General features: G+C 42.2%; 5 protein-coding genes across 5 annotated transcripts; 2 read left to right on the forward strand and 3 right to left on the reverse strand.

Moving 5' to 3' along the window:
• Positions 1-1,520: 1,520 nt before the first annotated feature.
• Positions 1,521-5,747, reverse strand: hapstr1b (HUWE1 associated protein modifying stress responses b). The gene is made up of 4 exons (XM_068737446.1): positions 5,326-5,747; positions 3,774-3,854; positions 3,400-3,675; positions 1,521-3,285 (listed from the first exon to the last, which is right to left on the reverse strand). Exons 1-4 carry the CDS (start codon positions 5,519-5,521, stop codon positions 3,047-3,049), a joined length of 792 nt encoding a protein of 263 aa, XP_068593547.1. The 5' UTR covers positions 5,522-5,747; the 3' UTR covers positions 1,521-3,046.
• A 1,572-nt stretch (positions 5,748-7,319) lies between these two features.
• On the forward strand, positions 7,320-15,544 carry abcg2b (ATP-binding cassette, sub-family G (WHITE), member 2b). Its single transcript, XM_068737449.1, has 15 exons — positions 7,320-7,685; positions 8,246-8,305; positions 8,407-8,524; positions 8,625-8,780; positions 9,281-9,438; positions 9,642-9,793; positions 10,135-10,227; positions 10,692-10,840; positions 11,235-11,386; positions 11,934-12,023; positions 13,385-13,509; positions 13,971-14,125; positions 14,233-14,322; positions 14,420-14,472; positions 14,564-15,544. Exons 1-15 carry the CDS (start codon positions 7,534-7,536, stop codon positions 14,709-14,711), a joined length of 1,851 nt encoding a protein of 616 aa, XP_068593550.1. The 5' UTR covers positions 7,320-7,533; the 3' UTR covers positions 14,712-15,544.
• Positions 15,545-15,623: 79 nt separating this feature from the next.
• LOC137892360 (proline-rich protein 18) lies at positions 15,624-16,682 on the reverse strand. The gene has a single exon (XM_068737426.1). It carries the CDS (start codon positions 16,593-16,595, stop codon positions 15,624-15,626), a length of 972 nt encoding a protein of 323 aa, XP_068593527.1. The 5' UTR covers positions 16,596-16,682.
• Positions 16,683-17,315: 633 nt separating this feature from the next.
• Positions 17,316-18,935, reverse strand: LOC137892380 (lipopolysaccharide-induced tumor necrosis factor-alpha factor homolog). The gene is made up of 5 exons (XM_068737447.1): positions 18,798-18,935; positions 18,579-18,704; positions 18,006-18,035; positions 17,709-17,883; positions 17,316-17,597 (listed from the first exon to the last, which is right to left on the reverse strand). The coding sequence occupies exons 1-5, from the start codon at positions 18,850-18,852 to the stop codon at positions 17,480-17,482; spliced, it is 504 nt and encodes a 167-aa protein (XP_068593548.1). The 5' UTR covers positions 18,853-18,935; the 3' UTR covers positions 17,316-17,479.
• Positions 18,936-19,962: 1,027 nt separating this feature from the next.
• On the forward strand, positions 19,963-26,299 carry arpc1a (actin related protein 2/3 complex, subunit 1A). The gene is made up of 11 exons (XM_068737427.1): positions 19,963-20,302; positions 20,966-21,060; positions 21,384-21,488; positions 21,684-21,906; positions 22,393-22,500; positions 22,672-22,775; positions 22,914-23,022; positions 24,057-24,132; positions 24,221-24,414; positions 25,237-25,327; positions 25,435-26,299. Exons 2-11 carry the CDS (start codon positions 20,997-20,999, stop codon positions 25,471-25,473), a joined length of 1,113 nt encoding a protein of 370 aa, XP_068593528.1. The 5' UTR covers positions 19,963-20,302; positions 20,966-20,996; the 3' UTR covers positions 25,474-26,299.
• Positions 26,300-26,660: the final 361 nt, after the last annotated feature.

Here is a 26,660-nt window from a genome sequence, read left to right on the forward strand (position 1 = left end):
AGTATATTTTATTTCTATGCCCGGTGCTCAGTTCATATGCCAAATTTCCATATTTTGTATTTTCCGTTACGATATTGAGGTTTAAAATTGAGTGTAAGATTTTATGCTTTGCCTCTTTTAGTAAATGCTGTTTAAACCTATTGAAATGGGCTGTGTAAGCCCCCCCCCCCCCCATCCTCACCCCAATAATTTCCGTACAGTCCCACTAAAACTAGAAAGCACTCAGACGGCTTATATATCCACCAAGATTGTACAATGCTTTAGATTTGTTGTTTTAATATTAAAAAAGTTTTTGTCATGTAATGACAGACAAACTTTTTGGACAATTCCTAAATCAAAGGATGAATTTGCCAAATTTTTCAAGTAAGTCAGACTCGTGACCGCTACGTAACGCACAGCGAAAAACACAGCTGTGCGTCATAAAGGTGAAATGACATAACATTTTTGCAGAAATGCTGCGAGTTGAGATTACAAATTTGAACAAATAGGACTAACAAACAAACAATTTGGCAACACAGTTCCAGGAAATTTTACAGAGTGATCCTGTAAGCGTCATGTTCCAAATCTGGTAAAGATTGGATGAAATTTGCAGCGTGTTTAAAAAAAAGTTTGACAATATCTGTTGTGGTCTATTGGGACAGATAGGTGTGGAGACAGAAGGCCTGTTGTGGATAGGATGGTTTTGGCGCTAACCTTATACAACAACAGTAAGTGCCTCCTGGGCTCCGTTAACATTTCCTCACCAACAGGACTGAAAGCACAACCTTGTTAGCAGGTCACAGGCTCTCTGGTGTCCTGGTGTCTAATCATTGCCATTATTTCAGCATTAAAACATGCCGCTGCAGATGATTACTGTTTGTCATCAGGGTGACTACAACTGCACACTAATGCTTCGAGTAACCTCAAAGGGCACTTCTGTCATTTTAATAATTGTGTCATAATGGTGTTTGTGTGTTTTAGTGTTGCTCATCTGTTGCAACTTTTCTTTCACTCTGTTTCATTAAGGAAACTGTGATATAAATAATCAATCTTGTTCTCATGTTTATGTTATTATCCTTCTATAAGCATGGTATTGTATGTTGATGTTTTGCAGGACAAACTAGTCTGCGTCGCCCCCGTGTGTTCGCTATGTTGAACTGCACAATGGTCTCAAAAGGAGTTTTGAAGTTTGTTGACAACCTGCTTCTCACAGAACTCTATACAGCAGTAACAATAACAAACGGATAGACAAACACTACGCTCTCATTTCAGTAGATCCTTTGTTCTTCAGCCTTTGGTGACTGACCTGAATATCGAGTTCTTTCAAGCAAACAACGGGAAGATTAAGGAACATTTGTTAACCAAGCAAGCAATGCGATAGATAATAGCTGAAACGCAAGTTTTTCTTCATAGAAATATCACTTTTGAAAGTAGAGATTACCCTGCACTGAAATAAGACCTTTGCCAAGCAGATGGTGCAAAGAGTGAAAGCGTAGAAACACCCAATCCAACCCGTAGGAACCTCAAAGACAACTTAGACAAACGGTTGTATTTTCTTTAATGTCAGAATTGTTTTTGTACATGGACATCCCAATCGATTTGCACTTCTTTTTACAATATGTACCACATATAACAGCACCTACATGTTATTTACACACATTACACAAGATTGTATCACAAAGCAGTGTGTGAAATTAACCAAACAAGTGTCCAAATCTTTGCCGAACCGCCACACCCAATAGTCCATGAGCTGGCGGAGCAAATTCAAATACCACAGCTGTCATCCCCAACTAGTTCCCTGGCAAATGTCCTCTGTCATTTTAGAGGTTTAAAGCTGAAGTCACAAGAGTGAAAGTGTTCTTAAATACAACGCTGACAACGCACCAGTTTGTTCTCATCAAAGGGCCAAATGTAAACAAAAGGTAAAATACAAGCTTTGAAACACTTACTGCAAAACGCAAGAAGTAGTAATCTGTCAGGTGTATGTCGATGCCGACAGGAAAAACTGAGTTTATTTGGATTATTTGTAAACGTGTCACCAATGACAAACAGTGGTATTGGAAACTTGCAAATAAGAATGCAGGACATGGGTCCTTAAGCAAAGCTTTGTCTCTTGCCGTCCCCCTCCACTACTCAAAGTGTCAGCAAACTATGACTGTAACGATAGTCACCATTATCTGTGTAAATTGGGGTGACCTGCTTTGTGATAAAACCCTGGTTTGGGCTGCAAAGAGCAACTAAAAAGGAAAGAAAGAATAGGATGAATTTAAGTAAAACAGGAAATAATTCAGCCAAGTGGTTGCTGGATTTGCCAGAACCCCGCATCCGCATCCAGAAGCACACACACACATACACGCACACACGCACACCCACACTCATTGTTGCACAACAACCAGAGATACTGTAGCAGCTTTCTCAAAAGGCAAAGACAAGTACAACACACTAAGTGGCAGTTCTGCTGTCAGATACGCAAAACCACAGAGCAGCAGCAGAATGAGTTACACACGCTGGCGAGCAGTTTGAGTCGAGCCACGCAGCGAGGTGGTTCAGCCTGCAGAGGAGCCCGGGTTTCAGTCCAGTCTGGTTTGGTTTGGCCAGCAAGCCATAGAGGAGACGGAGGAGGAAGTATGCTTGAGGAACAAGGGGAGGAGAACTGCAAACAGGAGGCACCAGCCTGGTTCATACTGGATGTGAAGAACAAAAAGGAGCCCGGCCAAGTAAACAATGTCGAAACGCAACATTCTGCAATTTAAGGATTTTAAGTGTGACGTGTGCTCGCTTCTATAAATCAGGTCTACTAGGGGCAACCAAACGGAAACGAATGTTTTCTGGAAAAAGAACAGTGCGCTACTATGGAGAGGATGTGTGAGACAAAAGAGAAGGTAAAGAAAGAAAAAAGGGAATAAATGTGTGGATTGGTAAAAGTTAAGTTTCTTTATTTGTAGCATTGCAACTAAGAGGAAAAGGAGGAAGATTTCAAATGGTTGGCCAAGGCATCAGTCCTCATCAGCTGTCCAGTCGGCCACCAAGGAGAGGACAGAGGAGGGATTAGTGGTGTAGGAAAAGTTCAGAGCATCCTGTTACGTTTATGGGTAGGTGAGTCTGTGATGACATCACTACAGGGGGCAGGGCCTCGTTTACGATTGGCTGTGGATTCCAAATGGAGCGCCATCTCCTCGGCGATGAAGGTGTTGAGGTCCACGTCATGAAGACCGTTCCTGCGACGACTAAGGGGCTGGGCAGGGTGAGTTGGGGAACCAGGAGGACCGGAACGCACAGAAATGCTCGCCATGGCGCCACTAAGGCCTGGAATGAATAGAAAAAGAAATGAATATGAAGCCACAGTACACTGCGTGAAATCTGGGGTCTCATTCTTACAATGCGACACAGCTTCCTGCCGAAGACGGAATTCCTACGTACCATGCAGTGCTATGGCCTCTCTGAAAGGCTGCAGGTCTGTCTCCACAGAGCTTCCCGTCTCTGGTGGTGATGGTCGGCTTGCAGACACCATGGAACCTCTTGGCGGGGCGCGAGCTGTCCGTGGAGGTGGAACTTTGCCACACAGGAAGCTGATGAGGTCCTCGCGCCTTATAGTTCTTCTGCGTTTCTTAACCCATGCAATCACATCCTTATTCCTGCGCTGGTGGCCTAAGTGGATGCCCAGGTCATAGCTCCGCTGGCGGGCCTCCATACTCTCTGACAACACAAGGACAAATGTCTTCAGTAAATCTGGACAACCACAAACAAAGATCATCGCCTCGCCTGATGTACAGACATTAGTTTCTGGTACTTGCCTTTGTAAAGGTTTGTGACTGCTGTGGCTGCATTCTGGAAGGGCACCCAGAGAGAGAGGCCTTGCTGCTGACATACTCTATCTGTAAATTAAAATCAAAAAGTTAGTCAGATTGTTGTGATAACTTTCCAATGTTGTTTTCACACTACTTCTCAAGCTCAAATTTCATCTTTAGAGAAATTCAAGTCTTCGCGGTTAAAAATGGGTCATTAAAATACAATTCCACGTGTAAGAAACTAGCCCGGCGATGACGCATTTGGAGGAGCACCGTCGCAAATTTGGATTTAATCTAATGGCTGCCTGTAACACAGCTATGGTGTTATTGTATGAAGAGTATTGATACAGAACAGAGAACTGGGTTCACCACAAAAATACACATACAAAAGCTCAGGGCCTATGTCGTGCTCAACTACAAATCATCCTTTCATGATTCAAATCTTGACTGCAAATCCTTGCATCTTATCTGCAGGAGCTGTCCATAGGCAGCTCCATAAATGACTCAGTTGTATTACATTTTATTAAGGTGAGCATACATATGGGGAGCTTGGAAGCAGGATGTAGGGACATGACTGTCAAGAGTCTGTCTGTTAATTGGTCAACAGAGCCATCTTAAACATTCATTTTACTCCCAGCAAACAACTCACTGATCAAATCTAACCAACCATGATGTCACCATTTGAAATATAGACGTTTAAAATGAAGGCTCACGTTTATTTTCCGTTTCAGTATGTGTCCTACTACAAGAACCACAGCGTCAGTGTTCTGTTCAAAACACTCAGTGAAACAGAGTGGACTTAACCAAGAACATGTTTACTTTAATCATAACGCCATTTTGTTCTGGATATTAAAGAATGCAGTCGTCAGCAAAAAGTACATTAAGTTGTGTGTCGGAAAATAAAACGTATGTTGGACGCTATGTGATAAAAAAAAAAAAAAATCCACCACACACCACTGCGACAATTAGCTGTCGCTGCGATAGACCATCAACAAACGAGTTGTTTTCTGTCGGCCAACACCTCCCTGTTTATCGCCATTTTGACGAACTGGGTAACTGTTAAAACGGGGTGGACAAAAACATTTTAATGTGAGCAATGTGTGTCGAGGCAGGACGAATAGGTGTGATTAAAAACAGTATAAACAGACCGCTGAGCCACTCGGGTCACGCATTGATAAACGCGTGCTTATCAACGCGTTTGGCTCTGGAGGACCTCTGACAGCTTCACTGAGTCACATTCAGCCCTGTTGTGACACACTCTTGACACACTGACCGGCTATTAGCGGCTGCTACAGCGTTAGCTGCGGGTTAACGTTTGCCGATATCGACAAGAGAACCGCAGAAACATGTTTAGAACACAATTTAATAGAATACACATTTGAATGCCACACACCATGGAAATAAAACACCGCTAGTTATGCTGTGGAACAAGCTGCAAACAGCTAACGTTTAGCCTCGCCAGTGCCCTTTGTGTCTCTCTCTCCGCTAGCAATATTAGCTTCCTTTAGCTCTGATAGATAGCTAGCTTGACTTGAACTTCGGTGTTTTTGGTACAGACCTTTGTAGAGCTGTGCTACCGCGGTGGCCGAGTTCTGAAAGAGGTGCCACAGTTTCTGCTGGCTTTGTTCCGTCTCCTCCTCGTTGGGATCGGCCCGCTCGGCTTCTGCTAAACACTGCCGTTCCCATTTAGAGAACCAGTGCTCGGGGCCGTGCTCTTGGATCTCCGCTTCTCCCTCCTCCTTCTTCTCCTCCATAGCTAACGGTAGGCGTTAGCTAGGGTTAGCTTATAAGCTAGCCGTCGTATGAAATACAGGATCGTTTGGTTTGCGGAGATACTTAACTGTCTTTCTTTTGTACTCTATTGGAGAAATACGTTACACAACCCTAACAAGCTATAGAAAAGAAACAAAACAGTTGCTGTTAAGGTCGCATTGTGGACGTCTTAAATTCCGCCCGCACGCCCAGTGTAACGCACACCAAACTAAGAAACACGATGACAACACCTACGAATCTCTGGTGCTGGCCACGCCCATTTTATCGCTGTACTGAAAAACGATTGGCTGCAGAGATTTTTGTAGGCGGCTCTTGGTGCTGAACACGAAGCCTGATTGGACAACGGTAAAAAAGAGAAAAGGTCAGAGAAAAACAAAGTTGATCCCATCTAGGATATTCTCTCTAGCCTGCCGTACAGCATTCTGTACAGCAGGGGGCAGCCTGGCCATGGAAATGTGGGCCATAACAATATGTGATCAAAAGTATAAGGACAGCCCTGTATATATATATATATACATATATATATATATATACATATCTATATATATATATATATATATATACATATATGTATGTATATATATATATATATACATGTATATATATATATATATGTATGTATATATATATACGTATGTATATATATATATATATATATATGTATATATATATATATATATATATATATATACATATATATATATATACATATATATATGTGTATATATATATATATATATATATATATATATATATATATATATATATATATATATACTAGCATACATATTTTTCCAAGTGACAATTATGGGGTCATGCTAAATGGCCACTGTAACTCCAGAAATCAGAAAAATATGAAACTTAAGTTTGCACATGCAAGGATTTTGTCTTGGTGTTTTGTTGCATAAGGATAAATACAGTTGAAAAGTCAAGAGACATAATGTATAAAATATTAAAATGAACAAAAGTATGAGAAAAATACGTAAACGTTTTTTTTAATAGAACCGCTGTACAGTACAGAGCTCATACAGTATCTCAAGTGGTCAAGCTAGAGAGTCAGAGGTTAGTAAACTGATTCAGTAAAAATCTGTAATGCTTCAAAAGTTCCCCAAAAATTAGCCACCATAAACTACTGGTCATAGCAGACCAATTAAGACTGTAGGAGCCAAACCCCTGAGCTGAGATTGGACTCTCAATTCTAATTAAATCAACTGTCAGTTGTAAGAGTAATTTTAACAATGTGTTATTTCCTCTTATAAAAGTTGGTGTTGCTTTAAGGAATTTGAGTGATCCAGGGCATGTGCTTTCAACTTTGTTGCAACAGTTAGGTGACAGCCCTGTCCTTTTTCAATATGACAAAACCAGGCCCATCGATAAAAAGTGTTTCCTCGCTTGGTATGGAAGACCTTGGCTGGCCTGCAGAAAGCCTTGACCTCAACCCCATCCAACATCTACGGGATGTTATGTGAGCCAAGTCTTATTGCCAAACAGGAATGACCCCCATGCTCCCCCAGGACCCTGAATACAGATAAACACGTATTAACAATGGATGGATGGATACCACTTGCCCTGCGTAAGTAGCAGTATTCACCATATAAATATTGTCATCTGTCAATCACCATGAACATTATCTCACAACTTGTGGTGCAGTTATGGCTGCGTTGAGATTTTAGGTCGAAAGTTCAATGTCACACTATCTTTTTGAAGACAGCCACAAGTCTATGGGATAAGGATTGAGAGAGTCCAAAGATCAGATGTTCATAACAGGAACCTCCTGGTTACACGCTCTCTCACCTGTCTCTCTGTCTCTCCCTCTGTCTGACTGCACATCTCTGTGTGTCAGACTGTTCCTCTCTCTCTCTCTCTCTCTCTCTCTCTCTCTCTCTCTCTCTCTCTCTCTCTCTCTCTCTCTCTCTCTCTCTCTCTTCTCTTTCATCAAATCCCAGTTTCTGACCCCGTTTATTCTCTTTTGGTAGCACTGCTAGTTTTGAAGATGTCTAAGGGGGAGCAGACTGTTTGCGGTGTTGATGAGTATTTCCAGGAACGAGGGCCAACTCTCACATTCAGCAACTTGCAGTACAGTGTTCATGAGACGAAGTTGTGCTGCAAGAGAGGTACTGAAAAATACATCCTCAACGATGTAAGGTAGGACATGATACTTTCCTTTGAGTGTGTGCGTGCGTATACACACACGTACACAGCAGGATGTGTAATTGACTGCATTATCACTCGGCGGTGACTGGATGTTAGCATGTCAGGGCTACCTGTATGACGCAACACTCCAGGTGTTTCTTCACCGCTTTTTCCTGTATTCATACAAATACCCTATGCGCTATGGTTGCTGTACATCTGACAATAAGTACGTTATGAGAAGTGTTGTTCCGTTTGTGGCTCATTTCATCGAACCTGTGTATCATTATATACGTTTTATAGGGAACCTGATCAATCTATTTATTTGTGTATTGTTTTATTGAGGCAAACTAAGACAAAAATAGGAGAAACGGAAACAAAGTCAAACGTTTTCTGATATGAGATCCTAAGCCAGAGGGAATCCATATTAAAAAATACACAAGTATTTTGGCTTTGACTTTTAGCTACAATATATCCTGGTAGTTAAACATAACTGATTCTAGATCATTTTGTTTTTTTAAAGTGTTCTCTGTAAATAAAATGACTTGACTTGATTTTCTGGTTGGCTGTTGCAGTGGCATCATGAGGCCTGGGATGAATGCCATCATGGGCGCCACAGGAAGTGGTAAAACATCGTAAGAAACATCTTTTATGTACATGCAAACACACAGGCACGGTCTCACACACATGTACAACCCCAACCAAATGCATATTAGCTTCTTTCTCTTTTTGTCAGACTCCTGGATGTAATCGCAGGGAGAAAAGACCCTGCTGGACTGAAGCAAGGAACAATCATGGTGGATGGCAAAGCCGTCTCGTCTGACCTCAGGCTCAGCTCTGCCTATGTGGTCCAGGTACACAAATACATCCAAACATGCACACACATTTGTTTACCATTATTATATTTTGGATTCCTCTGAGTACTTGGGGCCTTCATCATTGGTGTGCTTCCAGGATGATATCCTGATGGGCACTCTGTCTGTGAGGGAGAACCTTCTGTTCAGTGCCAACCTGCGTCTCAGCCCTCAGCATCACTCCTCCACGGATAAAAACAACAGAGTGGATGCCATCATACAAGACCTTGGCTTAACAGACTGTGCAGGCACCAAGGTACAGCGCTACACACGCAAGCTAATAGCTGCTGCACATCACTCACTATACAGCAGTGTTGGAAAGAGCTTAAAGACTGTTAGTTTACAAATATCTTACTCCGGTATAAGCAGAAGCACTTATTTAAAGATTGTTAAAAGGAAATTGATCTTAATAACTTCCGTAACCCTATCCAAATGAGAGAATAGTGTTCAAATGATAAGGTACACAAATGGAAAAAAATGTCCCAAATTTATGAGTGGCAGACATTTATTTGTTCTCTTTAATGATATAGTATATTTCAACTGTAGCAAAGGAAAACAAAACTGATATAAAGACAGCCCAAAAAGTCCAAAACATGTTCCTTAGTTGCATTAACAGGAGTATTTAGTATTTTTCACACTTGCTGTTCAGCTTAGCGCTCAAGGGTTTGGTGTGTATGTGTATGTGTGTGTGTGTGTGTGTGTGTGTTTTGTGTGTGTGTGTGTGTGTGTTTTGTGTGTGTGTGTGTGTGTGTGCAGATAGGGACAGAGTTTCTGCGTGGCATATCTGGAGGTGAAAGGAAGAGGTGCAGCATCGGGATGGAGCTCATCACCTCTCCCTCTTTGCTGTTTCTGGATGAACCGACCACCGGACTGGATTCTAACACTGCAAACTGTATCATCAGCCTACTAAACAGGTACAACACAATTACTAATTACTTCTACATTAGAAAACACACGCTACGTATACGCATAAGATACAAATGACGACTGAAGCGTACAATGCTGCTGAAGATGGCGAGTGAATCTGCAGTGAATCTGCAGCACCTTCGCCATCTACTGCTGTCTTTGTGTTTTCTGTAACAATATTAATGCAATCAAATTCCTTATGTATGTCCAGGCTGTCCAGAAGTGGTAAGACTGTGATCTTCTCCATCCACCAGCCACGCTACTCCATCTTCAGACAGTTTGACCATCTGACTATGATGCATAAAGGGGAGGTGGTGTACGCAGGCGCAGCAGCCCATGCACTGGAATACTTCACAAACCTCGGTATGTGTGTTTGCTATGAAAGGTGTAGTGCCTTGACTAGGAATGTGTTGTAATATAATGTGATGAATCCTTATACAAAAAGGGAAATTGTATTTCCATATGAAGTCATGCTGGACAGCCAGCTACTTCAATTTAGCTTCTTTTTTCACAATAATCAGCCTCCTAAATATGAAATTAAAAATAAACTACTACTGTTCTACTTAGTCTCTTTCACTTATTACAGTGTTGCATGCGTCTGTATTTGATGTATTTTGATTTGATATGTGTGTGTGTGTGTGTGTGTGTGTGTGTGTGTGTGTGTGTGTGTGTGTGTGTGTGTGTGTGTGTGTTTTTTCGTTCAGGCTACCAAATTGAGGCCTTCAACAACCCTGCTGATTTCTTCATGGACGTCACAAATGGAGAGGCAAAATCAACATTAATGTCACTTACTGCAGGTACACCTACACAAAACACACACACACACACACACACACACACACACACACACACACAGTTTAGGTATATAGCACCAACAGAGGCTTTAGGCCTGTTTTTTGGTGATTTGTTAGTATGAATACACCCATGTGTCCAAGTCTTAAATTGGTTGTAATGTTAAAGTTTAAAATATAGACAGTGAGATGACGAATAAAAAACCCCCACATAAGTTAGCAAACCCACGATAATGACAATACTGACAGGAAGTCACAGATGATGTCCTCCAAGAAATGATTACAGCATTTACAATTTTCTTAAAATGTCAAACTACTCCTTTGACCAGATTTAGATTTCAGATCCCGTTTTCAGGTTTCAAATCACCCTGAGGAGACTCAAAGACTGCTATATAAAGATAGAAGTTTATTCTGCTGTCCGTATCTACAAAATGGCGATGCATAATGTCCTCTCTCTCTTTCCACATTAGAGTGTAAAAACCCATTGGCAAACAAGTACCGCCAGTCCCAGCTGTGCCGGAATGTGCTCGATGAGTTGGGCCATGTGAACCAGAGCATCGCTGACGCGCCCAAAGGTCCAGACGAGGCAGCTGACTACGCTACCTCTTTCCTGTACCAGGTCAGCCAACGCCGCAATTCAGAAACACAGTCGAACGCTGGATAAAACACTCTCTTCTTGCATTAAAAAACTGTACAAAATAAATATCCATTTGAGGGAATTAAAATCTCAGTTGCTATTCATTTTTTTGATTAACCTGAAATTGAACTGAGTTTACGATGTTACGTCACAGAGTTTAATGACTGTGCCAGCCAGCTAAGTCAGTGTGCCCGCTGAATGAACCCTGTTTATAACGCTCATCATGTTCATAAAAAACAATTCATGTCTGTGTGTGTGTGTGTGTGTGTGTGTGTGTGTGTGTGTGCGTGTGTGTGTGTGTATGTGTATGTGTCTGTGTGTGTGTGTGTGTGTGTGTGTGTGTGTGTGTGTGTGTGTGTGTGTGTGTGTGAGACAGTTGCGCGTGGTGTGTGGTAGGACAGTTCTGAACTCTCTGAGGAACCCTCAGACCTCTTATGCCCAGTTGGCTCTCAACATCTTCTTTGCTATTCTGGTGGGACTCATTTATTACCAGATGCCCTTGACACTGCCCGAGGCGTTACAGAACAGGTACAGTACCATAACCTGCTGCGTAACAGCAATGCTAGTTTGAATCTGCTTTAAATTCACTTCTGAAAACTCGTCCTACGGTACATGTGCCCCCTTTCCTCAGCCCATCTCAAGGCCAAAATACAACGTAACTACTTATTGGAAATAGAAGATAATATCAAAGGTTTTTTCCGTTATTGAAGGTTTTCATTGTACATTATTAAATGGCATAGACAGTAAGATGTGGTGACACAGCAAATCTGAATATCTCTATATCAGAAGAGGCTGCGAGAACAATGGCTTAGGCTGTCAAGGCAAGAATGACAAAAGTGAAGTGCAAAAAGAAAAGATTTCCTTTTCAAAAGTATGCAATTTGAAATACAGTAAATGAGGGAGATAAGTCGCCACGATGTCAAGATGAGGAAACCTTTATGATGCCGTTCCACCCTTAAGTTTAAGGGGATGAACACAGGTCAGGGCAGATTAATCAGATAACTCTCTCTCTCTCTCTCTCTCTCTCTCTCTCTCTCTCTCTCTCTCTCTCTCTCTCTCTCTCTCTGGACGACAGGAGTGGAGCGTTCTTCTTCCTTATCATCAACATGGTGTTTGGGAATCTCTCTGCTGTTGAACTCTTTATCAATGAAAGAGCAATATTCATGTGAGTGAAAGATAAAAGTTACGTGTTGAACTGCAGACTTATGCAGAAGGTGCTCGACTACGAAGATGTTCAATGTCTACATAGATTTATGTGGATCACGTTTGTCTTTTTAATGGAGGACAAAGCTGTTTTAAAAAAAGGTTTGTCTTATTGTAAAAAGAAAAACATTTTTTTCTTATTGTAAACAAAACCTGTGAAAAGACCAAAACCAACAATGCGTTAGGTTCAACAAAGTTCAGATTGTAGTTCCATTTTTACTACATAAGACAAAACGATATTGTATATGGAGGGTGCACATCCCATGCCAGTTTGTAATGCTTCCACTTAGGATGCCATCAGCTCCTTGGTTTTACTGACGTTGAGCAGTAGGTTGTTCTCTGAGCACCAGTGAGGGCTGAGAGGAGAGCATCCTCTGTGGATCTGAAGAGTCCAGGTTGGTTGGGATGTTGCTTTTGATGTGCTGAAGAACCAGTTTCTTAAAGTACTTCATCAGAATGGGGGTGAGTGCTACAGGGTGATAGACATATAGACCAGACACTGCAGACTTTTTAGGTACAGGAACGATGGTGGAGAACGCTCTCCTTTAGCTGCAGTTTGCTTGTCGTGTTTTTAGTACACGACCAGGGATGCTGTCAGGCCCAGCAGCGTTACTCATATTCACTCTCATCAGGGTTTTTCCCACATCCACTGTGGACACTGACAGTGGCCGGTCCTCTGGAGACGGGGCAGACTTGACAGCGGACTCTTTGTTGAGGAGATCAGAGTGCGCATAAAAGGTGTTCAGCTCACCTGGGAACAACACCAACTTTAGTGCTGTTGGTGTTGAGGTCTCAGATATACGTCTTTAACAGGCTATATAGTTTTTGTTTTTAAGTAAATAGGGAATTTGTTGGGGACTATTTTCAGTTACTTGTGGATTAATATTCATTCGATGCTATCGTTTTTTATCGAGTTTTTTTCTGCAGCAGGACGGTGTGTGTGGGATTGAGTAGAATAAACTACGGTTTGCATGTTCGTGGTAATGAATGAACATGTCAGCCAGTGCAACAGTGTGTCTGATTTATGTGTTTTTAACAGTTTGTGGTAAACAAAAGAGCTCTACGGAACAGAGGAATAAGATATATATCAGACCTCGGCTACACAGATAAGAACGTGCAATTCATTGTTGATGGGGTTTTTTTCATGGGATTTGTTGACTAGCACGAGCCATAAGCTATTCATTGATGGCTCAACATTGTGACATGAATTCAAAGTCAGTGAATACTGTGGATCCTTTACAATCACATTGTTTTTCACTGTGCCACAATGTTTGTATGTATTTGTCAACGTGTTTCTTGAGAGTCTTTAATATTTGTTGGCAGTCACGAGAACTCCAGCGGCTATTACCGCACGTCCGTCTACTTCCTGTCCAAGATCTTTGCTGATCTCATCCCCAACCGCATCATCCCCATCTTTGTGTTTTCAGCCATCGCCTACTATATGATGGGTATGTCTCACACATACCGTAGACACAGAGAATACACACCATATTGTATCGTGCAGGTGCTCTTATGTTCATGTCCTTGAGATGACTGTTGTACCTGAACTTTAGGACTTTGTCATCTTCCCCAGGTGACGTAGTGAGTGAAAGCATCAAATTCTGTAGTAAATAAGGAAACAATCCATAATTTGTTCCGCACAGGCTTGGCTTCACTCCAATGAGGTTCAAGTTTTGAGGAATAAAATCTAGATGACAGGGAGCTGCCTGTTCTAGTTTTGCATGTCTTCCTAATTTAAGCTCCTGCTGTTGATCTCTTTGTATCTGGAACCTTTCATTTGACCTTTCAGCCACGTCTGAAGACCCACAATGGGGGAACCTGCTAAAAGCAACACTCTGGATTTGAATTAAATGTCCTTTCTCATACTAATTTCTGTCTTCCCGTTTACATTTGTCCACCACCCTTTCAGGATTGAAGCCTGCCTTTGAGGCCTTCATGTGTTTCGCCCTGACCATGTCTCTGGTCAGTCTGGCAGGAGTCGGTCTGGCCTTCCTCGTCTCAGCGAGTGTATCTTCGTTTGCAATGGCTAACATCCTCATTGCTCTGCCCTTCGTCTTCATGATGGTGAGATGTTGAGGCACACGCACAACATTTACATGGCTGAGATCATAACGTGTACTCTCAGAAAGTGTAATATTCTCTCTTTTCCTTCTTCATTTTCCTATTTTTAGGTATTTGGTGGTTTTCTTGTCAACCTCAATGCCATGCTGAGCTGGCTCTCCTGGCTGCAATGGATCAGTATCTTCAGATATGGACTGAATGTAAGCGATGGGTGTGGTTGTGGTTGGTTGAATTTAATCTGGTCTTTATCTGTAGCAAGGAAGGTGTTCAACCCAATCTCTTTTCTGTCTCTGTCAGGCTGCATTCATCAACGAGATGTCAGGACAGTTGTTCTACAGCAACACCACCATGTGAGTATTGAGCGATAACACAGTCACTCCTTAAACCACAATAACCCACACACACACACACACACTGAGCCTCTCTTGTCTGTTGCTGCAGTATCCCAGGGGAGGCGTTTCTGAAAAGCCAGAACATTGACTACTCTGTGTGGGGCTTCTGGCAGAACCAGGTGGCTCTGCTGGGAATCATATTGGTCTGCATGATCCTGGCCTACGTACAGCTGCGACGAATCAACCGCTGGAAATGATTTCCAACTGTTTATGTATCCATCAATCATGCACTGTGTCTTTATCTTATTTATTTAATATATCATGCCTCAAATGACACACACATACACAAAAAAAAAAGTTGTTTTTTGTGTGATGAAATAAGCTTTCATTAATTATAATTTAAAATCACCATATCTCTCTCTCTCTCTCACGCTCTCACACATAAACAAACACACGTGTTGTAACATTTGACTCCCAGGTGGATTAGCCGCTGCTAAGCACACCCGGTCTGTGCACGAGGGAATGTACAGCAACAGCCAAGCCAACACCTAAGTCCTTACAAAGCTTCTTACTGGCAGTGAGACAACATGAGCCACAGTAAAGAAAAAATTTGCAGATTCTAGATTTCATGGGGAACCTTTTAGTTTTAAAATAATCACATTTCTCAGTTCTCCAAGTTAAAAAATATAGTTAATGCATAAAGCTCTCTTTTTTTATTATTGCCTTACAGAAACAGTGATGGAATTGTCATTTTATTTTTAGTATAATATATTGTTTTTGTTACAAACGCTGTGTAAGTTTTACAAAAAATATATACTGATAACTTAACATAAAACAGATTACAGGGCTTAGAAAAAGATTCACAAATGATAGAAAAGCTTTCAAAAACAAACCCTCAATTTCCCGATAGCTTTAAGGTTGGAAATTCATCGTGTTCCGCTCTTCGTGACACTATCACACAAATATTCTGTATCATGTTGTATCACCTCTTCATTGGAGCTATTTTATGTTTACACTGAGTAAAACATTCAAACCAATGACTCCATGATTTTTATGGCTGCACTATTGCATTAAATGGAAATATTTTAGATGTCTTGTGCATCATTTTACACACTTTTTTTTTTGCCTAAAATTCAGCATACTAGTGCAACACCTTCTAAGATGACACCTCAATTAGCAACACTTCTCATGTCACCTTTAGAAACACTCTTATTCAGACTGTGTCCTACTGTCACTGGGGTGTTCTCCAACCCACGGAGCCACTCTGTACATTTCAGCACCACATGCTCATCCACACCGCGGTCCTCCTCCTCCTCATACTCCACATCATCGTACTTATGTCGCTCGTTCAGAAGGGAGATTTTCACAATTGAAGTTATGTCTCCCAGTTCAGCAGCGCTGCTGTTTTTCGCAGCGACTCTGCCCTTTGGCGTGCCGTGTCTCTGTGTCGCCGTTTGATGCCTTTTAGAGACGTTTTCTCTTCTGTATCTGGAATCCAAGGCGCTTCCAGAAACTCCTCCTCCGCTTCCGGACACCGAATGTTGACGTCTCTCACTGTTCCTCCTCTGCAGCAGCAGAACGGCCTCAGGTGTGAGAGTCAGTGTGAAACGGACCTCCTCCTGAAGCCTGGCCCTCGCCTTCACCTCGGGTTCGCTCTTTACAGAGCTCTGGCTCACATGTTTGTGCCGCTGTGTCTTAGACAGGGACTCGCCCGAGTTAGAGGCTGGGAAGCTGTCCTTTTGTGATGAAGGCAGCAATCTCTCCCTTCTCTTTGCATGCAGCTCTGCCGCTGACACGGCTATGGCGGTTGGCAGATGACTCCTGGGTTGGCTCTTCTTGCCCAGCTGCTTGAGGTTTGAAGCCCGTTGCTCCTTCACTGAGCCGCCTTTGTCTTCTCGTTGGACCTTCGTCAAAGTAGTTGCAGATGAAATGTTGCTGATGGGTCTCTCCTTAGCAGTTAGTCCTGACACAGAGCGCGCAATCGACACAGGTGGGATGAATGGCATTTTGGCAACACACAGGATCAAATAGGAGAGGAGTTCAGTTTTGCGGTTGAAGGGCCGAGAGAAAAAAGAAGAGGGCACTAAGGAGGAAACCGATTGACCGAGGGAGGCGAGATACTCAGATGCATCCTCGGCCATGCAGGGGTCAGCGGTCAGTGTGTTGCTGCTGGGATCCACCAGTGCTCATCTACCCTGGGACAGCTGACGTCCCGTCAGCGTCTTATACCTGAGCAGCAGGAGGGCGTGGCGCGCCGCAAAAAGGCGTGTATGACCTCAGACGAGGGGGAATCAAGGGTTTTGCTGCTTCTCAAATGCTTTACTCTGAGGCTCAATGATCTAAAATAAACCCACACTTCTAATCCTCTGGTGTCATGTCAGTAAGGGCATGTTTACTACACACTGCGCAAGTACACATGCAGGCTCAAGCCACACGGGATGCAATGACAACTTAAGTGAAAGTGAGTTGGGGCTCTGTGCAATGAGCACCAAGCGGGCAATGGTAAAATCCATATAAACAAATTCAGACTTAATTATGAAAGAATTCTTGTCCTTGAATAAAATGGTTTGACAAATGATTGAATAAATAAATAAATAACTCGACTTGCAAGCTTTTTCCAGTATTCAACTGCATCGCCTGGTCTTTATCAGCAGATGGATAACTCTAGTAAGTAAATCTTTAGGTTCTCAATTTTTTTATCAAATGTTTTGCAGATATTTTGTTTGGAGCAAAATATACACAACCTGCTTGTGTCTAAGCTCAGCATTGTTTTCTGTTGTGTGCTCTTCTTTATACGACAGAAAATATGAGGGAAAAAAAACTGCCACAGAAAACTTTTATTTGATAGTATTTTGTCACGAAACACAATTTAAAATATAGTTTTAAAACATTTCTAATTTCAACATAGGAACCAACATGTCTTCTCCCTATACATTAAACATACATCTATATATTTGAAGTTATCCTGACTGACTTGTGCATGGATTTACATACACATTAACCTGTTGATCTTGTGTGTGTGTGTTCATTCACAGCATGTCCTCCTGTGTACATGGAGGAGCAGGTGGCAGCAAGGACAAGTGTGACAGGCATCCTTGAAGTAGTTCACAAAAAATGGAATCAGGCAGCATCCCAACACCAACCTGTGAGACAGAAATTAAACATCAGTCTACGTCTTTTGAATATGCGTTTTGATTGATGCTGGGTAATTAGAGCCAGACCAGATTTAGGCATTTGAATTTGTCTTTTCTCACCCGCATAACACTAACAGAAGACACATGAGCCACGCGAGCCTCCCGGCTTTGTAGGTGACCTGCGTGGTGACCTGAGTCTGACAGGAAGGGCATGTTGTCAGAGCTGGGTAGCAAAACAGCTCCATTTCATAGCTCACACACGTCCGCCTGGTAGTCAACTGAGGGGAAGCAGACGCTAGAGAGAAGACATGGGGGTTTTGTAAAGGAATGCTTATTTTCACAATTTAAAGCAGCAATCCTTATAATTTTAGTCCTGGTGGATTTCTGTATGACAGTAAACAAAGGATTTTTGCTTACAGTTCAGCAGTCTGGAGTCTTTGGCTGCATCTGAAATTCCATACCAACATGCAGTATTTTTATACAAAACGTAGTATACAATGGAGAAAAACGGTACAGCATTTTTGGAATGTAGCCTCAGACACCCAGTCTGCAAATATTTAAAGAATTTCATCAATCACCATTGTCTAACTTGAAAATCTTCAAGATTGCACTTTACCATTACAACAATTTTCTCTCAACTTAACAAGTCCTTAACATTATCTGATCAGTGCAGTTTGAGAAGTTGGATTTGCAAAGTTTGTGCGAGAAAAAAAAAAAAGTGTACTCAAAATGTTATTTAATAATATCTTCTTAAATTTGTGGCATATCATGGCATTCCATGTATGGAGCAAAACTACCAGTGGAATTAAATCAGTATGTATAAGTCACTTCACACTTGGACAATACAACACAAACAATGGACACACCACGCTTCAATAAACACTTCCCGACTTAACTGAGTCTAAAAAGGCAAGAACATAGCTGAATTGTGAACAATTCCGGCCTACTCTATATATTCAAAATGGAGGCAGATGAGAAGTGAGCATGTACCGGTTAGAGGTGCGCAAGTTTCGGTGGTGCAGCCAACTCCAGGAGAAAAAGAGGAGGTTGGTGGTGGAGTCGTGGAAGGTGAGTGAATATGGTAGAACCTCACGTTTGGCCCGCTGTGACGTTCACCTGTAAAAACAAAGACACACGTTTTGGTTTTAATTTTAAAAACTGATCATCAGTCAGACATTTCAAATGAAGTAAATTAAGAAAGTATCTTACCTGGTAAGAAGTACGCTGGCGGTGTAGGAAAAGGCTCATCCTCTTTTGACTCCATTTAACAATTTGATGATGTACAACAGAAAAAAAAGAGTGAGAATCTGGCTTTGTTAGCAGCCAGCAGCAGTTCATTTGTAGGTATACCAGGTGCAATGGAGCGGTACTAATTGAAATCTCTTCTGATTGGTTTAAGAACCTATTACCCACAAGGCAATAGCAGCATGCTTTTAAAATGAGGCAGAAGTGAATTGGAGGTAGTTGTTTGAAAAGTTGCACTACATTGCTACCTTACTTATGCTTACTGCACAATAAATGGAGATTGCTCGCCTGTAATTCCTTTGATTTTAAAAGTTTTACATGTCAAATTAATAATATAGAATTTTAGGTGTGCGTTTTGGAGTGGCCTAAAGTTAACACTACTTGTGCAACGGTCATGTTTAAAAAACAAACAAACAAAAAACACTTCCAGTGTGATTATTGCTGGTTGACTTTAATCACTATACTTGAAGTAAAGCTGAATACTGCGATAGATGATTAAAGTTGAAAACCATCTACAATATTTTTCATTGAACCACCATGGCATCAAGCAGGTGTAAATCAAAAATTTGATTCTGAGCCCATATTTACCACCTGTTACTCCCATCCTCTGTGCATTTTGTACAGTATTCCATAATGAAATAGTACATAAATCCAGATTTATATTAATTTAGACACAATGCACATTTTAAGCACAATATCAGGATCACCTTAAGCCCCATCTTAATGCCCGTATCTGATATTATTTACTTTTATTGACAAATGTGTGGCTTTTAGGCCCCCTAAGAATCAAGGAATTATTTCCCTTATCTCAGTTCATACTAGACTGCCACTGTCGGTCAACTATGGCCACTTCCCTGTTGAATTGTTTAGGGTATTTGTCCACAAGATGCACTAGATGGTGGTGTTTTGTAACAGGTTCGGACACTTTGGCTGTTTCTATTTGAACCACTAGAGGAGCTCTTTCGCACTCGTCGTAGTGTGTGTGTGTGTGTGTGTGTGTGTGTGTGTGTGTGTGTGTGTGTGTGTGTGTGTGTGTGTGTGTGTGTGTGTGTGTGTGTGTGTGTGTGTGTGTGTGTGTGTGTGTGTGTGTGTGTGTGTGTGTGTGTGTGTGTGTGTGTGTGTGTGTGTGTGTGTGTGTGTGTGTGTGTGTGTGTGTGTGTGTGTGTGTGTGTGTGTGTGTGTGTGTGTGTGTGTGAGACGAGGATCTTCAGTTGAATGTAACAGCTAGCGTGATGAGGCTAAGCTAGCTATCAGCCAGGCATCCAACGGGTTTAGCTGCCAAGTTTAGCTGCCGGATGCTCCCGGTCGTATCCTACTGGCCGTCTTGACATTTCCTCAACACTCCTGGACGAATTCGTGTCGACTGACCAGAGTCCGCGAATTCGGGTCCATTCCTGATCTAACCTTTTCCCCCGCTAGCGTAACCGTAGCTTGCCGGCTAACGACAGTGCAAGAACCGGACTGACGAGGTAAGTTAGCATGCGGGCTAGCGGAATGTACGGCTAATGGTGTTAGCTGTCATCGGAAGTAAAGGCATCTCCTCCAAGGAAAGCCCAAAGTCTGACATAGAAAAGGGAGGCCCCTCCGGTAAGCGTTTGGGTAGCAAAACGTCGATATATTTCTAGAAATGACCAACGTGGCTGCTAGGCCTATCTTAACACCGGTGGGCACTAAGCTAGCAATTTGAATAACTTGCTAGTAATGTTTTGCTGTTAACGATTAACCAAGCGAGGCAACAAACCCAGTCGGTAATATGACAGTAGCTAGCAAAGAAAGTCCACTTCACTTCGTAAAAGTGTCCAACTTGGCATGTCATGGTAATAAAATGTGAGACTATGGTGAATATCAGCTGTTAGCTTGGTTATATATTTTAAGCTAACGTTATTGTTAGCTAACGTTAGTTGAGTGAGCCTTTCAATTGTTTTGACTCATTGGGTTTAGTTAATGTACCCAAGCTAACTAATGGTAGTCGAGTAACGTTGCAATGAAGTTAACAGTTGTTATATATATTCTGTTATTAGTGGGGCTTTAACGCTGGTCGAGGGAGAGTTCAGCTCAGCTGTTTACTCAGGGTATGTGTGTGTGTGTGTGTCGCTTGTTGCTAACCTAAGTTTCGCTGTGTGGCTTCGCAGAGTTCTTACTTGAGGACCACACCCAGACAAGATGTCCCTTCATCAGTTTCTGTTGGAACCCATCACCTGCCACGCGTGGAACCGGGATAGGACACGTAAGGCTCAACTATGCCCTCCTTTTATTTGAGAGTATCATCACCAGCTTGTACACTGCATACCAGTTAAGACATCAAGTTCCAGGTTATGCGTTTGAAAACAAATGACAATGGCATGTTTATGTGAACAGGAGTGCAACTTCTGCCACAAAAACATTATTGTTCCACTGTTTGTTTTCAGGATTTGTGAACTTTTACTAGTAGTTAGCCTAGTTTGGTATTTGGCAGATAGCAGAAACTGGTTCAGCATGTTTGTTATCTGTACTTGCATCCTGTTAACCTGCTGTATTTTTGTTTTTGTCGTTTGTTTGTTTTTTCTGCAGAAATTGCCATCAGTCCAAATAACCATGAAGTCCACATCTACAAAAAGAGTGGCAACCAGTGGGTTAAGACTCATGAATTGAAGGAGCACAATGGACACATAACAGGTATTTCTATGACTAAATCAAAAACAACTGAACAAGTGTGACTGGAACTGTCATCAGCTCATGTTCACACAGGTCTGACTCTGAATGCTCAATCTGTATAAAAGCTTATTCATCTCTAGAATGTGCCGTCCTAATTCACTTCATGAGTGTTGCAACAGTCAGTCAGTCATTGCATCTCTCTGCGTTGTGTTGTAGGTATTGACTGGGCTCCCAAAAGTGACCGTATAGTGACGTGTGGAGCAGACCGTAACGCCTATGTGTGGTCCCAGAAGGAAGGGGTATGGAAGCCCACGCTGGTCATCCTCAGGATCAACCGAGCCGCCACCTTCGTCAAGTGGTCTCCACTGGAGAACAAGTTTGCAGTTGGAAGTGGTGCTCGACTCATCTCGGTCTGCTACTTTGAGTCTGAGAATGACTGGTGAGACTATTTGGACAACCATTACATTTTTCTAAAATTGAATACAACAATAGACTCAAGATTACCGGCAAATTCATATTACTGATTGTTTAACCAAATGTATTGATTGGGAGTATGACTCCGTTATTTTTGCACTCCAACACATGTAGTGTGTTGTCCCTTTTCTAAGTGCAGAATTGCAGTTAGATTGTGTTATTTATCTTTTCTTCGGCATCCTCTGTAGTCCCCACCGTCGCAGCCTAAAGCACTGCCCACATTCAAATGAATGGGAGGATTAGCGTTTTCGTCGCAACTCGTGATTTGGTGTGAACAATGAAACAAACAGCTTAGTTTTGCTGAACTACACTCACAAATTGTTCCTGTCTCACGTTTTGAAAAATACCATTGGTATAATTGATTGAATCATTGAATTTATACATAAATATTAGATCGAAGTGCTGTGTTCATTCATATTTTAAGATGTCTGTGCTTTTTCAAATGCTCCAGGTGGGTGAGCAAGCACATCAAGAAGCCGGTACGCTCCACCATCCTCAGTCTGGACTGGCATCCCAACAACATCCTGCTGGCTGCTGGATCCTGTGACTTCAAATGCAGGTGAATGTCGTTCGCAGTGAAAAGAGTTGTGGGACAAGAGATGGAAGAATAAATGATGAGAAGCCTGCCAACGTCCTCACTCACTCTTTTGCTTTCTGGTCTTTTTTTTTTTTTTTTTTTTTCTCCCTTCTACTCCCCCCCTCCCTCCCTCCCTCCCTCTCTGGCCTCCAGGGTGTTCTCAGCCTACATTAAGGAGGTGGAAGAGAAACCAGGCCCCACTCCCTGGGGCAGCAAGATGCCATTTGGGGCTGTGCTCGCAGAATTTGGAGGAGCGGGTCTGTATCTGTGCCTTTTTCTTTTTTTTTTATATGTGATAATAAAAAAAAAAACCTTTTCATACGACTGAAAGTAACCCATTGAACTAAACAAGATCTGCCTTTTTTTTCCTCATCCACTTTGTGTGTGTGTGTTAGGTGGAGGGGGTTGGGTCCACTCTGTCTCTTTCTCAGCATCTGGTAACCGCCTGGCCTGGGTCAGCCATGACAGCACTGTCACTGTGGTGGACAGCTCTAAGACTGCCAGGTATATTCATTTCTACCCAGTGATTATGGTTTGTCACAAGAGGGTTTCTCTGACTACACAGAACATGTGGAGTTTTCTAATAAACAAACAAACAAACAAACAAACAAAACATGTTTACATTCAGTGTTGCACACCAAAACGCTAGGTGTGCAACACTGAAGGCTTGTTGGTTGCGTGTCCTGCCTCATAAAACATTTGCAAAGTCTTTTTTTAAAGTATTTTAAATCCTGTAATGATAACATCAATGTTTACGAGCATTACACTGCCTTTGATGGCGCAGTGCTGTATTTTTTTTTGGCACCAGCTGTTGAAAATATACTCCCTGTGACTGGAGCTGTGGTGGAGGTGGAGATGATGATGATGATGGATATTCAGACGGTATAGTCCAAAATGATTGACACGAGTGGGCTGTGAAGTTTCAGCAACTAATGCAAGATGAAGTTCATGATTTAGAGCTCGGCCTGGTGCATTTTTTTGTGTTTTTACAGCAACTAAAAACAGAAAAGGAGATAAAATGTTGGTCCTCTGAACCAAACGGGGAGATGGAATGGAGAGATTTCTTTTCTTGAGAAGCAGATGTGTGTAAATGGGCAGATGAATGCGTCCAATCCAAAAAATGACTAACTCCTTTCATGAATTTGAAATCTTCTCCCACACAATCATCAGCAAAGTACATGCTTTTATTTCTTCCGCTACATGAGAATGCATCTTGGTGTATTCTCTAGTTCACTGGCATCTGTACATAAGCCATGATTTGTAATCCGATCAGCTACTCGCAGTCCCCATAAGGTGCTAAAGGTAAACAACCACGAACATAATGACATGCTGGCGTCGACAAATTTGCCGGAGACATGAATAGAAAGGGCGGGGATTGAGACTGTGCCAAAGAATTCAACTCGTTCTCCCCGGAAACCTGCACGCACTGCAGCGTACGCAGCCCGGTGTTTCCTGTGACAGTCTGCTGCCTGTGTAATCTTTTTAAAGTACAGTAAAACCATTTGATTCTCAAGATGCTAATTGATTTGTGTGTTTAGTCCTTCACAGCTGAAGACGGACTTCCTTCCGCTCCTCAGTGTCATTTTTGTTTCAGAGAACAGTCTAGTAGCTGCGGTAAGAATAAAACATTCGCGACACATTTCCGTGTCCTAATACACGGTGCGTGACGTGAGGAGTGTAAATCTGTTGTGTGCGTCTTCAGGGCCACGACTGTTGCCCCATGCTGTTCCGTTGCGACGATGGTGGAGCGCTGACATTCGTGTCGAAGCTCGACCTCCCCAAGCAGAGTATCCAAAGGAACATCTCCGCCATGGAGCGCTTCAGGAACATGGACAAGAGAGCCACCACCGAGGACCGCAACACTGCCCTGGACACACTGCACCAGAACAGCATCACGTAAGTCACGCTGACGGGAATCCATGAAGGGCAGGACGTGGAATTTACCTCAAGACGCCTTCAGTACCTTTTTCATTTTAGGGTTAGATATGTGCAGATGTTTAAAAAATTAGGTAGTTGTTGGTGTAAACAGAAGGGATTTTGAATGTTTAATTCAATTTTCTTTAATATAGAATAAATATAAAAACAGGCTCTGCGATCACATGGGGTCAAAAACCTCAGTGAATAGCCTGAACTTGTCTGTTTAAACATTACGTTGTGTTCTTTGTCTGATCCCTGGATAACTTGAGCTGATGACTATAATGTGCAGCCATGATTTATTACTGGAGCCCATTGGAATTCAAGCACTGATAATAATCAGATCCGTTCAGCTTCCTGTGTTTCCAAACGAGGAACAATTTTTCTTTACTGAATGCCATTCATGAAAAGTTTGCATGCTGCTTTGCTTAGCTTAGCTTAGCTTAGCATAACGTCTGTAATTGGGGGGCAAACTGCAGTCATGCCAGCAGATCTAGAGCTCACTGATTAACACCTTGTTATCTCGGCTTTTAAATCCCTACAAAACTGAGTTGTAAAAACGACTCAACATGTATAATTTATGTTGGTTGGATGAATTTTCCATTGAAGGGGAACTTTGCTGATTTTGAACTGGCTTTGTATCGTTGCAATGCTGTTGTGCAAATTAACAGTGTTCGGTTTCTTTTTGTGTTAACTTTTCAAGTACACAACATGGTGAAATCCATCATGATTTTCTATATTACAACTCCTTCACCCTTTTTTTTTTTAAAACTGTCTTTATGTGTCTTCATGTCTCGCCCTCAGCCAAGTGTCTATCTATGAAGGAGACAAAAGGGATTGTCGCAAGTTCTGCACCACAGGCATCGATGGAGCGATGACCATTTGGGACTTCAAGGTACAAACGCGCATGAATCAGCAATCCTCTTCAGAGATGAATTTTTCCCCCCCAGGTCTCTCTCAGCTCTAACTCTCTTGTGTGTTTTTCTGTGTCGACCTCCTCAGAGTCTAGAAGCGTCTATCCAGGGTCTCCGCATCATGTGAAGAAATCATGTAAATGAATGAAGAAACGCAGCAGGCCTCACTTCTCCCCCCCCCCCTCCCTTCCTCCACCTCACCCCCTTCGCTCCTGCGACGCAGCCAGTAAACACACACAACTGACCACCTAATCGAGTGTCTGCTGAAGCACTGACCAGACCATAACGCACTCTCATGGGTGTGTGCAAACACTCTCACGCACACACGCACGCACACACACTAAAGTACACAAACACGCATACACTACACACACACACACACACACACACACACACACACACACACACACACACACTGAGCTGACGTGTGACATCACTGTTGATTTACTTTTTTTGTTTTGTTTTTAAATGAAGGTTAACCAGGTGTCAAAGTGGAAAAGGTCCTCTGACACGTATTAAAACGTGACGTGAAATGTGTGTTTTTATGTTCTCTAACCTCCTGTACCAAAAGTTGAACACTAAAAGGTGCGTTTTATCCAAAAGTCAGACTGTATTTCACCTGTAGCTCAACCTCGACACGATCTCTGAATGTCAATGTTTAGTAGAACGGAGGACGTGATGCTTCACTTGCTGGCGTGTAGTAGATCTTCTCCAGCAGGTGATGTCATTGTTTAGATTAGGACCCGGGTTATTGATATGCTGAGGTCATGTTGCCGGTTGACTGTAGAGAGCTGTACAGGTTCTGATGGTGGAGAGAGAAAGCAGCTGTGCGGAGTCACGGCTGGCCAGCGCTAGGCTCTGTAGCTACTACACTAAAACCACACAAGATGGAGGATTTCTATGTAACCGATCATGAGGTAGACATGAAATAAAGATGAAGTACATTTAAAGTACACGACTCGACTGTTCTCTTCCTTTTGTCTTTGCCAGACCAGATACATTTAGTGGATTTGCAGTAGTAGTATATTTTGTCTTTTAATGTGCATTCCATATTTGTTCTTGTGCCGTTCAGTTTTATGTAACTATGTTGATGTTTCTTCATTGACCTCATTGTGCATTTATTACAGACAGACTTAACACAAGGAGGTAGCTGTAGAAGAAACTTCAGGTTCATATCAGAACTCTTCAAAGCAGCCATGGATTTCTTTTGCTACTGTCTTTTTAAAGCATGTTGAACAGGTCTAGGTGGTCACAGGTGGCTCTGTGAGGCTGTACTACGGTACAGCTGTGCTCTGAAAGCTAACGTTAGCATGC

This window comes from Cebidichthys violaceus, unplaced genomic scaffold (assembly GCF_023349555.1).
Source record: "Cebidichthys violaceus isolate CVI_PGR_0920_01 unplaced genomic scaffold, fCebVio1.0.p SCAF_79, whole genome shotgun sequence".
NCBI classification, from domain to species: domain Eukaryota; kingdom Metazoa; phylum Chordata; class Actinopteri; order Perciformes; family Stichaeidae; genus Cebidichthys; species Cebidichthys violaceus.

What these genes read in the sequence shown, in the direction of transcription:
- hapstr1b (XM_068737446.1), bottom strand. Translation starts at nt 5,521, where the DNA reads ATGGAGGAGAAGAAGGAGGAGGGAGAAGCGGAGATCCAAGAGCACGGC. An exon ending in AGTCACAAACCTTTACAAAG is followed by an intron (nt 3,676 to 3,773) that starts GCAAGTACCAGA and finishes TTGTGTTGTCAG; the next exon opens with AGAGTATGGAGGCCCGCCAG. An exon ending in AGAGGCCATAGCACTGCATG is followed by an intron (nt 3,286 to 3,399) that starts GTACGTAGGAAT and finishes TATTCATTCCAG; the next exon opens with GCCTTAGTGGCGCCATGGCG.
- abcg2b (XM_068737449.1), top strand. Translation starts at nt 7,534, where the DNA reads ATGTCTAAGGGGGAGCAGACTGTTTGCGGTGTTGATGAGTATTTCCAG. An exon ending in CAGACTGTGCAGGCACCAAG is followed by an intron (nt 8,781 to 9,280) that starts GTACAGCGCTAC and finishes GTGTGTGTGCAG; the next exon opens with ATAGGGACAGAGTTTCTGCG. An exon ending in CTACCTCTTTCCTGTACCAG is followed by an intron (nt 10,841 to 11,234) that starts GTCAGCCAACGC and finishes TGTGTGAGACAG; the next exon opens with TTGCGCGTGGTGTGTGGTAG.
- LOC137892360 (XM_068737426.1), bottom strand. Translation starts at nt 16,595, where the DNA reads ATGGCCGAGGATGCATCTGAGTATCTCGCCTCCCTCGGTCAATCGGTT.
- LOC137892380 (XM_068737447.1), bottom strand. Translation starts at nt 18,852, where the DNA reads ATGGAGTCAAAAGAGGATGAGCCTTTTCCTACACCGCCAGCGTACTTC. An exon ending in AGACTCCAGACTGCTGAACT is followed by an intron (nt 17,884 to 18,005) that starts GTAAGCAAAAAT and finishes TCTTCTCTCTAG; the next exon opens with CGTCTGCTTCCCCTCAGTTG. An exon ending in CTTCTGTTAGTGTTATGCGG is followed by an intron (nt 17,598 to 17,708) that starts GTGAGAAAAGAC and finishes TCTGTCTCACAG; the next exon opens with GTTGGTGTTGGGATGCTGCC.
- arpc1a (XM_068737427.1), top strand. Translation starts at nt 20,997, where the DNA reads ATGTCCCTTCATCAGTTTCTGTTGGAACCCATCACCTGCCACGCGTGG. An exon ending in TCCTGTGACTTCAAATGCAG is followed by an intron (nt 22,501 to 22,671) that starts GTGAATGTCGTT and finishes TCTGGCCTCCAG; the next exon opens with GGTGTTCTCAGCCTACATTA. An exon ending in AGAACAGTCTAGTAGCTGCG is followed by an intron (nt 24,133 to 24,220) that starts GTAAGAATAAAA and finishes GTGCGTCTTCAG; the next exon opens with GGCCACGACTGTTGCCCCAT.